Source organism: Neoarthrinium moseri (genome assembly GCF_022829205.1).
Source record: "Neoarthrinium moseri strain CBS 164.80 chromosome Unknown scaffold71_Wmoseri_CBS_16480, whole genome shotgun sequence".
Classification (NCBI taxonomy): Eukaryota; Fungi; Ascomycota; class Sordariomycetes; order Amphisphaeriales; family Apiosporaceae; genus Neoarthrinium; species Neoarthrinium moseri.
The window spans coordinates 97,038-109,469 of record NW_026055185.1 but is presented as its reverse complement, the minus strand read 5'-3'; the positions used below and the strand labels follow the sequence as shown (position 1 = coordinate 109,469).

The 12,432-nt window shown below is 49.7% G+C and overlaps 3 protein-coding genes across 3 annotated transcripts; 2 read left to right on the top strand and 1 right to left on the bottom strand.

Annotated features, from left to right (window-relative positions):
• Nucleotides 1–4,239: 4,239 nt before the first annotated feature.
• JN550_011647 (uncharacterized protein) lies at nucleotides 4,240–5,998 on the top strand (the record flags this gene model as incomplete). The annotated part of the gene is made up of 4 exons (XM_049310035.1): nucleotides 4,240–4,510; nucleotides 4,683–5,286; nucleotides 5,342–5,463; nucleotides 5,523–5,998. 4 exons carry the CDS (start codon nucleotides 4,240–4,242, stop codon nucleotides 5,996–5,998), a joined length of 1,473 nt encoding a protein of 490 aa, XP_049166397.1.
• Nucleotides 5,999–6,626: 628 nt separating this feature from the next.
• Nucleotides 6,627–8,369, bottom strand: JN550_011646 (uncharacterized protein; the record flags this gene model as incomplete). The annotated part of the gene is made up of 4 exons (XM_049310034.1): nucleotides 6,627–7,265; nucleotides 7,341–7,735; nucleotides 7,797–8,013; nucleotides 8,100–8,369. 4 exons carry the CDS (start codon nucleotides 8,367–8,369, stop codon nucleotides 6,627–6,629), a joined length of 1,521 nt encoding a protein of 506 aa, XP_049166396.1.
• A 1,431-nt stretch (nucleotides 8,370–9,800) lies between these two features.
• Nucleotides 9,801–11,268, top strand: JN550_011645 (uncharacterized protein; the record flags this gene model as incomplete). Its single annotated transcript, XM_049310033.1, has 4 exons — nucleotides 9,801–10,229; nucleotides 10,291–10,432; nucleotides 10,518–10,726; nucleotides 10,798–11,268. The coding sequence occupies 4 exons, from the start codon at nucleotides 9,801–9,803 to the stop codon at nucleotides 11,266–11,268; spliced, it is 1,251 nt and encodes a 416-aa protein (XP_049166395.1).
• Between the last annotated feature and the right edge of the window lie 1,164 nt (nucleotides 11,269–12,432).

The window sequence follows — 12,432 nt, the reverse complement described above, 5'->3', positions numbered from 1 at the left end:
TATGCGGCGGTCAAACATGCAAGCTGCATATCCCATGCATTGTGATAATGCTCCATGTATGCAGAAGCAGCCCGTTTTGAGGCCTTGCAAAGCTTGACGATCTACAGCCCTGCCGACTTAGCCCTTCAACTGGGCCGAAGATAACATGCTATCAACCCGAACCCTGCCGGAGACCCAGCACGGCACAGCTCTGGGATGAGGAACTGGGCAACTAGTTTAGCACGAACGCGTGCAAGGACGTCTTATCTCGCGATGCCGAGAGCTCGAACCCGTTTCAGCGGATAAACCGCCAAGGGCGGATTCATAGCCTAGCAGGCGGTTTGACGGGTATCGCGCCCAGCGTCAAGTCTCCTCCGAGAGGATCAATAGGATTGAAAAGCCTCTTTGCCCTTGCAGGTGTTCCTTGATGGAGGGGGAGGCATGTTCGCTCCCGCGGTCTAGAGCGACCCACCAAGTTGGCCCCGCTCACGATGATAATACCAAGGAAAGTAGGCATTTATGTACAGTAGGTAGATACAGCATCCGATAGATTCTGGTAGTGTGCAGCGTGCGGGCAGACAAAGACGAACCTTAGAAAACGGCTTCACGTTGTTGAGCTGCGGCTAGGAGAGCCCGCACCATATCGCATTCGTCTTGTGGCCCATGGCCAAGTGCCGCCAACCCGGGTAGTTCTGACTGATGAGGCTATCATGACAAGGGAGCCCACGCACAGGGCCCCGACATCAGGCGATTGTTGCGTTTAGCCAGGGCGCTTTCTCCCCCCGCCTGGAGCCGATAGCGCGGTTCTCTGATTTTAGCGCTGCATGTCATGGGCGGGATGACGATTGCGGCGACAACCTCCGGGGCCGTTCATCTCGTCTCGACTTGTCACCCACTATCGGATAAGTCAAGTCCCCGCCCGATCTGCTTAACTTTGACACGATGAAAAACTTGCCTCTGCCGGATTCTGCATCAGACGCAATATCGCGCGGCGGAATGTCAGATCAGTGGCAAGGATGAAACAAGACTCTTTGACAGGATGACAGGATTCTGGGCCAGGCTCCGTGAGCCACTGGCCAATCTGGGACGTTCACAGCAGGTAATCCACCTTGAGGAACCTCGTGCATGTGGGGGCGAGGATCTGACGAGGGGCCACGTTCCTGGCTAAGCCGAACTTGCGCGCTCCGGGCTAGGAAACTGGGAAGCCCGGCTCAACGACCAAGGAGGCCAACTTTTCCAAGGTTTTTCTCCCTAGAGATTCTCTGGTGCCATGAAACCGTCCAAACACGCTGTTCCCTATTATGCTTATTAAATCCCCGATCGACTCTCAAGATCTCGATCTCGGCGCCTAGTCTTCCTCTTGATTCTCCTTTTGGCGCATTCCCCTATCGCCTTTGCGACTGGAAAACCCATCCGCCCGTCAGCTTGGCTAGGCGGAATCCGTCCTTCCCGCTTCGGATCATTTCTCACACATTCGCCGCAGGGGCTGCTAATCAAGCCAAGCGCAACCAGAATTGTAGAGCAGCCAGCGACTGGCGGAGCACGTACTTGGGCTCGAGTGGTCAAAGCACCGGATACGCGTATTAGTGAGGGTATCGCCATCACACACTCCTCAGTCGAGTGCGCTTGCGATATTTTGATTTCCGAACATAGCCGAGAACCATAAGCCATGGGCACTTTTAGAAAAAAAAAATTTAAAAAAAAAATTTTATAATAAAATTGAAAGAGAAAAAAAAGAGAGAGAGAAAATCCCTTTTTTAATTAAATTAATTTATTCCGTCGCATTATGTAAAAATCCTTGCTCGAAGACTTCTACCGTACTACGCAATATCTTGACATCTCCCAACGATGAGTCTTGTCCTGGCTAAAGGCCGAGATAGAAATAGCTTGGGTTTGAGTAAGGTTTCTTCGGATGCTACCCCTTCCCTCAATGGTATTACGAATGGCGGTCATGTTCTGAACACTCACTCCGGCCTCCGGGGCCAATGCTACATGTTCCTCGTGGAATGATGATCGTCTCAACCAGTTCATGTGTCTTTGATCTCCATAAGCCCTAGGGCATGCTCGTATTGGGCAGCAGGCGTGTCGTGTTGTCCTGTATTTTTCGTGCGATTGTGTTAGTAGAGTAGCTGCTAACTTCAAACTTAACTTGAAGAAAAGTCAAAATGATACCCAAAACACTGTGCAAAGTATCCTCGAAGGGGAAAAAGAAAGAAAGAAAGGAAGAAAGAAAGAAAAGAATAAGAAAAAAAAATTGTTGTCACAGTGGAATCCAGTGGTAGGTCGGTGCTAAACCTGGCCCTAGCTAGACATAATGAGCCTTGTATAGTGTTATACTTGCATCGAGTACTTCGACCTCAGCATGAAACGTGTTTCGGTGCTGGTCACCGTCGCCCACTTTGTAAGAATATCTGCACCGATTCTCCCAATGGACCCGCTTTAGTATGCAACCCATCTTGTTACTCGAATTGTATCCTTCCTTGATTTCACCATCTTGGGGCATCCACTCACCCTTCCCTGTTTGGGGTATTGTAATAAGCAGCAGACCACGTGAGAATCGTACCAAGCCAGCACCGAGCGTAACCTGCCTCCTCCACTCGCCCTCCCATTGCGGACTCTTACTTGTAATACCGTACCTGGACCTGGTCGCCTCCTTGTCGCCGTGCAGGCAGGCAGTGACAAAGTGGTCTTACGATATGCCTACACTAGATCTGTCAAAGTGCCAAATTGCAAGGGCCTTACAAAGGAGGTGATCCAATGAAATAGATCTTGGAATGTAACCCAGGTGATGACAGACGCCGGCAAGGCCACAGCGGTAGAAAGATCTTTCTTCCACTATCCCTAAACATATTGATTATTCCGATATCACGGCAGCCACCTTGTGCATCCAGTTGAGAAACTTCAACTCTTACAGTCACCGCATTAAATATATGATGTAGGCTTTCTACAGCTTTCACTCTCTCAGGTCAAACGATGCAAGTAGCAGCACCAATACCGTGCTTCACAACTTTTTCTCAAAATCGACACTGAAAATGTGGTCTTCTGTAACGCCACTACCAGTCATCTCGTATAGACCAGTTATTCGCTGTTCTTACGAGCGGGTAGTTCTACCATGTGGTACGGTGGCGCCTAATGACTTACCGCGCCAACACAATAGTAGCCTTACGTGATCACCTGTTATGGTTCACATACAGATCACATTCCCCTCACCGTAAGCCGTCATAGCAGCTGAGGTCAAAGCCGACCCGCGTGCCTGCGCTAAGTGCTTCGTATGTCGTGAGTGGTATACGCAGCCAATCGGGTGAGAATGAACGCCCCTATTTGCTTCTTGTTGAATTCCAATATCTACCAGAAATCAGCCCTCCGATTAGTAAGTGGTCTAGACTCTCTTGCTACATGGCTAGATGGCACTCCCACCGTATGCGGTCTCGAGAAGTCTTTTCTTTGGATTCCGAAGGGCCAATCATTAGCGAATCCTTTTGTCAGCAAATGGGGTTCACGCGCTCCATGTGATGGATGGCTTACAGTGATTCATGGAACCTGTCAGATTTGATTACGAAAATTCCTGGAGTTTTATGGTGAGGTGTAGTCAACAGTGTCAGCGGCCGAGACGGGATTGTGGGCCGGTAGACAGAGCGAATTCGTTTGGTCTCGGCCTTCTAAATGCTTCATACTCGCAACAGAACGGATTGATAATAAAACATTCCGTCAGTTGAATTACTCAAAGGCTATCGTTAGGAGGCGAATGTCGCTATGGAATAAATGTTTGCTTCTTTCATGGATGCAGCTGCTCAGTCGAAGTTCACTGCAAAGATTTATGCCAGACATCAAATTGTTTCTTCAATAATACTGGTCGTTGTAACGCACCAAACGCAGGTACCATTAAAATGTCTCAACTTATTCTTCTAGCCGATGCCGTCGCACGGGCATCCCAGCCTAGATCTTTGGAGTCACATGCGCTGCCAAACCAGGCCCCCCCACCTTTACAGCCTCGTCAGCTTACTTTTAGAACCTCCTGACAGAACAACAGCCTCCCCGCAAGCGACTTGGTGATATTGCTTCGTGGAAAGCTAGATCATACACAAGAAATATGAGATTCGAATGGGGAAATTTCATATAAAGGTCACTGTCTGCCTCAAGGTGTGACCTCAAACCTTTGTAAGTCCATATTCAAGTTCACAAGCATTCTCAGACTCCTGCAATCTCTACATTTCCAGTTGACCCGCATTCAAAACACAATCATTGCTCCTTGTTACCATCATGCCAGCACCGGCACCCAGAAACTTTCCGCTCAGTGGCGCTGCACGTGCTCCCACACCTGCAGAAAAGAAGTGGGTTGAAGATGAGGTGCCTGAGCTCAAAGGGAAACAGTGGGCTATTCTCCTACCCTCGGAGGGCAACACTGCGTGGAAGTGCCTCCACTGGGCACTGGATGTTCAACCGAAACCCGTTTTCCCCGAGTTCCCCGATGCGGGCAATGAATGGATAGCAAATGACCTGTGGTATGAGGACAGTGTTCTCATCCAGCGTTGTGAGTACCTTAGTGTCTACATGGGGATGGACCCAGGACGGAGAAATATTCGTGACTTTCAAGTAGAACTACTGACCTATAGGCTGCCCACTGATGCATTATTTCGCCAGCTTCTCCGTCTCTTACCCAACACTTTAATATAAGAATGTACAAACTAATTGGGCTTGTGCAGTTGGCGAATACGGATTTCAACGGACAACGAACGCTGCCGAAGCAGATGTAGACTGTTTTAAGACTGCCCAAGACAACTTGACGCACTTTTCTCGTAAACTCCCCAACGGAACTTGGGTGAGCAAGCTAGGAAGCGGTCCACTCATTGTGCACGAACGCGACGCTTTAGACGGTAGCGAGTACGGTCGCCGAACCATCTTTTTCAAGTACATCGGCGGCGGCGTTTCAACCCAGAGCTTCTCCGTTGCAAGCTCGGCCGGGATCATGGCGTCTGCTACCCAAAACGAGCCAACTTCCGAAGACGATCAGCTGGTACAGAGCTTCGCCAAGTTGGCTAAGAAGCCAGCGCCTCGTCCCTCTATTCCCAAGGGTCCTTCCAGGACACCGATACAGAAGCCAGCACCTGTGAAGAAGCCAGCACCTAGCAAGCCGAGTCCTCCAGCTCCCAAGAAGCCTGCTCCTCCATCTACTACCCCCAAGGTCCCTGCTCCTGCACCTACCAAGCCGAAACCTCCGCCAGCACAGGACAACAAGCTCAAGCAAGACTTCGATAGAAACTGGCAGGATTTCCTAAATGCTCTCAAGAAGCCTACTAGCCATTCCGAGTAAGTTTTCGTGGGACAAAGAGGATGTATTTAGCACGGGACTAACAACCTCAAGCCCATTCGCATTGCTTGCAAAACCAGAATGGCAGAAGATCAAGAAGCAGGGTCAAGGTGTTCTTCCTTTCCTCGTGGATTTACTGCGCACCAGCAAACTAGCGCATGTTCTTGTACTGTGCAGTGAGTCTCCGTTTCATCTTGTAGTTTTACAGGCATCCAGTGACTGATTCCCGATCTAGTTTTCGATCTTGATCCCAAGCAGAGGACCAAGGGGACCGTCGATCAAAAGAAGGCCCAGATCCTTAAGAACAACGCGGCCAAGACCCAACAGGTCAGTGCCAAGGTGGGCGCTATGTCAGTGCAGAGCAACAGTCTTCTGAAGGCCGGCTTCGAGGGCGCGAAGCTCACGGCCAAGCTTCTGAACGACCCGCTGTTCCAGCAGATCATCACTGAGGGCATCGACGCTGTGCCGCATATCCTCGACGCCTACTCCAAGGACGGTAAGCATGGGGTTGAGTTGTACACTGAAATGCTCAAGCAGATTCATGAAATCCATGCCCAGAACGCCGACCCGGATGCCCAGAAGCAGGAGTTCGAGGACTGGCTTGAGGACTACCTACAGCCTCAAACCGACTCTGAGGAACACGAGGAGCCGGAGGTTGCTGGCGAGGAAGCCGGAGAGCCCGCAGCAGAAGAAGCTGGTGCTGAGTCTTAAGTTACCGTTAAACGAACGGCATCACTGCCCAGATTAATGTTTTAAGTTGCGTTGGTGTTTGTGTGGGTTTCAATGGTGTTTCTCTTCCACACGACGTCTGTGGTTACAAGCTAGTTTGAGAGGAATGCCCGATTAATCCCTCTCGTGACACTCATTTGTCATTATTCTATTTAGTTCTTGGTAGTGCCTTGTCAGTAGACTGACATTGCTAGCCCTAGCATACATTCCTTTAAGTTTCCGGTTTACACAGATATTTACCGCTCTCCAGCTGAGGGATGATCGACGTTCCATCGCTTCTGATTAGTGTCTCCGATGAATATCCCAGAAGCAGTACATATAGCCAAGTCATGAGCGAATCTGTGAGAGAAGGACCAATATTCAGAAATGCCCTGCAATGACCGCATAGGCGATTCTGAGTACGACAGAGGTATGACTTCGCTAGCTAGAGGACTTTGAGGGATGAACCAAAACGATTCGCAGAATCTGACATTAGATAGAGACCCTGTCAATCTGATTGCATTGCACGTGTCCACGAACATACAGTAGGCAACAATAGTGAAGTCAACGAGGAAGATTATATCCGTTGGATTCTCTATATATTTGTTTCGGGTGTGGATCATTTGTACACTCAAGCAATAGGAGCGTAGAAGCTGAACTTAGCAGTCGGGTCGTATTTCTTCTTGAGGGCGCTCAGACGATCCTGGCGCCACGACTCGCTGCCGTACCATGCCTTGGGTGTCTCGTCACCATAGGCATAGTTGACATACGTGCTCAAGCTGCTCTCACCGCTACCCTGGTATAGGATATCGCGGATCTGATTGCCCAGCTGGTAAGCCGCCTGCTCCACAGCCTGACCCGTGGGTGCGTAAGTGAGCAATGGGGCGACAAGCAAGTTTTCGGACCGGTAGGCAAAAGCAGATGCCTCATCACCAGGTGCCTTGAGCCCCTGCTGGGAGTATCCTTCGAACATGAACAGAGCGCCGCTGAATGGGGTGGAGTCGTTGGTGGTAGCTTGACGGAAGAGCTCATATACCTGGGCTTGAGCCTCTGGGTTGTACTGCTTGAGGTAGATGGGGAAGCGCGGGTTGGCGTTGCCCGTCTTCTGGCAGGGGCCATCCGCTAGAGATATGCCTGTCCATTTACCCAAATCCAGATAAGTGCCACTTTGGGGTTGACTCATGATGGGACCCAAATCCAAGAACGGCTGGGTGTGGACAGAGTCAACGACATCAACCCCTTCTTGAATGATATACATAGCAATGACAGGCTGTTCAAAATGTTAGTAAAGGATAATAAAGGCGTTGTAGCATCACCGGTGCTAGTGATGATTGATTCTCATTACCTTGTCAGCATCAATGGTAGGATCGTAGAACCAGTATGACCAGTTGTTGAGATCTTCAGGCATGGTGCCATTGGTAATCCACAACTCATTCGCGAGTTGATAAACCTCCTTGACTTTGTCACCACTGAAGAAAATGGTGTTCACGGCGTAGTTAGGCTTCGTCAAGTCATAGATCTTGGACGTGACCGAGGTTACAATACCAAAGTTGTGTCCTGCGCCCTTCAAACCCCAGAAGAGGTCAGAGCTCTCATCAACGGTGACCAAGCTACCGTCGGCCAAAACGACATTGAAGGACAAAAATTGATCAGAAACAAGACCATGGTGACCTTGAAGCCAGCCATGGCCACCTCCGAGGCCAGGACCAAGGTAGCTAACACATTCGCAGGTACCAGTCACTGTCAATCGATGTCAGTCGCTACTAGTAAGGTGGTACAACTCGAGTTTCAACCCACATACCTGTTTGCTTGCTCGCGGCCCAAAGCGCGTCTGTCAGGTTCTTGGAACGAATGCCACCACCGATTTTGGCTGTTTGTCCGTCTTCGGAAATCTCGACACTGTTTAACTGGTTCAGGTAGATCTCGATTCCCGAGCTCATCTTCCCCAAGGTGGTGATAGATCCATGGAAGCCATTGGTAGCCAGGAAGGGGACCTGGTATTTGTTTGCAAATTTGACCTGAGAGACGCAAATATGAGAAATGTTCGGTAACTTAATGAGGGGGAAGCAGATAATTGAGCGACCGAGACCATAGAGAGACAAACCGTTGTGACAACATCCTCCTCAGAGCCCGGAGAAACAACGACGTTGGCCACAGGAACGCTCAGATTGGACCAGCGTGCGACTGCATCTTCAAAAGTGTCCGATCCTGGGAGATAAATCAAAGCACTGCTTGAGAGCTGCTCTGCAAGTTCGGTGTAGTTGGCTTGGCGTGTATCAGCACGAGCACAGAAACCGGAAACACAAGGAACCAAGCACGTGGCGATGGCAGCCCATGCAGGTAGGGCTGCAACCTTAAACTTGTGCTGATACATTGGTTGGAACAGCGCAATACGCAAACAAAGAGTGGACGACGACAAGAAGCAGTCTGGGTAGCTGGCAGCAACACATGCAGGCGACAATTACATGCAGATGAGACTCGGCCAGTCGTCTATATAGTTTAACTAGGGAGCGAATAACAGCCGTAAACTCAGGGTCCTGAGGGGAATCACCGGAAATTACGTCTGTGCCACCCCTAAGTTATAGCGGCCCAGGACAAAACCAGCGGGGACGCTCTCATAGCAATGGATCCTTGCCCATTATGCCACTGATTACTTTGGCTCGGGTTCTTCGCTGGGGTTCGCCGCAATTGAGGACCGGACGAGCCCTACTATGTAGTATCGCCTCATGCAGTTTTAATACTCTAGCGCAGGGGCAGCGGGGTAGGAATGCAAGTGTATGCCAGGGCTACCTCACCGTAGAGCTACCGAGGTAATTGGCTGCGTGATAACCAGGATTCTGCACGAGATGTGTGTAGTACTGATTACGAAATGCGATACCCCAGGCTGCTAATGAAACCAGATTGTGCAACGCCAAACTCGGCTCATGCACCGCCTGCATCTCCACTACCGGGTTCTATTATCTTGTGGTAGCATTGCTAGGCTGAGTGCCGGTATAGACCCTGGCTCGCGCAAGGCATTATGCGGCCGTTCAGCCAATTACACAGAGCTTCAATTCACAACTCGGCGGGGAAAGGACTTGTACATAAGTTATTAGGGGGCCATAGACTGTGGGCAGGAAGTCCAAGCGTCAAACCCCTCCCAAGTCCAGACCTGATTAACACCAGCATTGTGCCCACTGCAGCGATTGAATAGATTAACACATCTTACGATCTCGGAACTAAGAGAACTTGGCTTTACCAGATGCTCGTCGGATTGCAACGATGCAGGTTTCCGCTTAATCGGCACTCGCTTCCGCATTCCCACATTCCCTTATATACCGTAGCTGTTTGATACTGTTACCTATGCTAATTCTTTTCGAGAAGCAATACCCTTGCAGCCACCCATGGTGCTGCATTCGACTAACCTGTATACGTCCTTTGGCCCGATCGCAAAACCGGCAGCCGAACCTGTTTTCTGAATTTACTAGGTAGGTGGTCCCGCTGTTGATTCATCTGACCTTGCTTCGAACACATCCGTACGAATAATAACCTTGATTACCTAACTAGGTATCAATGGACATGGCAAGGGAAAAAGTTTGAACTCCCTGATACCTCAAGTTTACCTAGTAGCTATCAAACTAGAAACGTGCGTCGCATCGTGTACAAAGATGTGAGCCCCCCAAAATGCTCCGTCCATGAGATGGGTCATGGTCAAAGGTCAGTAAATCTTTCCTTCTTTCGTTTTCACAGTTCAGTTCAAGCTTTCTGTCATAACCGCAACCCAGGCCCAATTTCTAATAGAGAGCCTGAGCAGCGTAGAGCACAGATGTCTGGATCCACTGCGTCCCCGGAGGCACAGGCTGCGATGGCGGAGGCCATCGCCGCCGCTACTCGGGCTTTCAACACAGAGTTATGGACATTGTATTCGTTCGGCGTTCTCGTCACTTGTCTTAGAACCTACTCACGCATAAAAGCGGTGGGCTTCAGAAACCTTCGAGCTGACGACTACATCGTGTGGCTGTCCATCGTGCTCTACACGACGCAGTCGACACTAGCCTATTTTGCCGTCAATTATGGACAAGGCCTCGCCAACAATTCCATGACCGACGCTCAGAGAGCGGCACTGGATCCTAATTCAACGGAGTATGCGCTACGAGTATTTGGATCCAAGATTCAAGTCGTGGGATGGACCTCGTACTGCTGTCTAATATGCACGCTTAAGTTGGCGGTCCTGGTCTTTTACGTCCGCCTCACGGTGAATATTTCGTCCTGAACAAAAACACGAGGCTGCCTGCTGACGCATCTCTCATATATAGGAAGGACTCGGCCGGCGATTTCGTATGCGCATTTGGATCGGCTTTGCCCTGGTTGGAGGTACCTTTTTCGCGTCCATAATCGCCATCTATGCAGGCTGTCAACCGCTTGAAAAATACTGGCAGATCAACCCCAATCCTGGCAGTATGTGCATCTTCAGTCCTTCCTGTTTTGCAGTTCTAGGACGATGGAGCCACCGCATTTCTAACTTGATATCTTCTGCTTCTAGACTTTTGCCAAGGTGCCATAGCGGACCCAATTGTTTGGGTTACCTTTTCTTCTAGTGTGGTCACCGATATCTACCTTATCATGATCCCGCTGCCAATGCTTTGGGGCACCACGCTCAAACTCGCCAAGAAGATAGGCTCTACATTCGTTCTTGGTGCTGGTGTATTCGTCCTTGTCTGCTCTCTCCTGAAGACAGTTTTCGTCGAAATAGTAGGTCATGCTGAGTCGCTCTTCACCATGCTTTACCGTGAATGGTCATCTAACTCAACATGACACTATAGGACCCAGTGAACGGTGCACAACTTGCCGGCGAGTGGGGAACCCGCGAAGCTTTTACATCCGTCGTAACAACCAACCTGCCTATGCTATTCCCCCTTATCAGGGCCTGGCTTGGACCCTTTTTCGGTAGCGCGTTCTCCTCCGACAAGACGCCATACAATCACGCAACCGGCTTTCGGACCATTGGTGGCAGCGAGCATAACACGGTCGACATTAGCAGTCGGCGTCGCGAGCCGTCTTCTGCAGCGAAGAAGAGTTTGCACAGTGCTACTTATTCCGTCAGCGGGAGCGAGGAATTCATCTTCAACGAAAGCACGGAGGTTAAACTACAGAAATTAACCACGGACGGTAAATCATCCGCCTTGCAGAAGCCGGCAAAGGGGATCTTCGTTTCCAGCGAGTTTCACGTTATGGAGGGTCGAGCGAGCCAGGTTAGTGATCCTGCAGGTCAACGCGCTCCTCAGCAATGGTGAATGGATCAACACAAATGGCAACCCTATGGGGAGGGGTGTAGAGCCACCTGAAAGCGTTTCAATATAGTTGAAGTCTTTATATACGATAGCCTAAATCAGATATTACAACTATTAACAGCCAGTGGTATCATGCCATGAGTCGAACTAGGTAAAGAGGGTTACAGACCTCAGAAACAGCCTGTGTAAGCGGTCTCAATTCAATGACCTTGCATGTTGGGGATGCGTGGTTCACCAAAGTTCTCTTGTGCTATACAAGGCAGATGTAGAAGTAGACAGGGGCAACATATCATTGTCGACGAAAGTGCAATGACCGCGCACTGGACTGCGGCATGTTTCGGTCTACGCCGCCATGCCGCGTTACTTTGCTAAAGTCGATGAGAACGGTATTGGTGCTCAGTATTCCAGGTGAACATGAACACTGAACCTGATTTATCCGCACACTTGTTCCCCTTCCCTTCCCCTTTCAACTTGAGAGATCGCGAACGGAGATGTGGCATTCAGTGGGGATGAATAATCCTACTTAAATTAATGGCAATACGAATTTAGATTTTACAGACGGTCCAACTCTCGACTACATTCCTTTCTCTATCACTATTCAATCATTATATGCTCAACATCACACTTTAAACACCAATAGACTATTCATTGCCATCATATGTCAAGACATACAGCACTCTAACCCAATTGGCTGCTACCATCGACCCTTGCCGCAGGTACGTCATGCACACGTTTTCGATGAACATGCTGTGCAAATGCCACGCTTTGACAGGTATATGCGGCAACCCTCATCTACCAGTCGGTAGAATACCTCATTTCATTCCGGAGCCTTCCCTCCACAACCCGCCTGGCGATCGCCGAACTCGGGTTGGCAATAGTCCTTTCCAGCCCTCATACTTCTCAATGGGTATATCAACAAAGCATGCATGAAATTCACCACAACTACATGGTACCATTGCTCATGCCCAAGTGACATACAGTCATGATTCCGTAATGAAGATCTCCAAAGTATGCGATTCATGCACTCTGTATGTTCTCAAGCCAAACGCGATGCAATTTACAATTATACTGATGCAGCCTGCTTGGGCAACCGCTCAACTTGGATATAAACGTTATCCTCGAGACTACCTGGAGTATGATGGCCAGACGTCTTGAGAAGGGCCACTT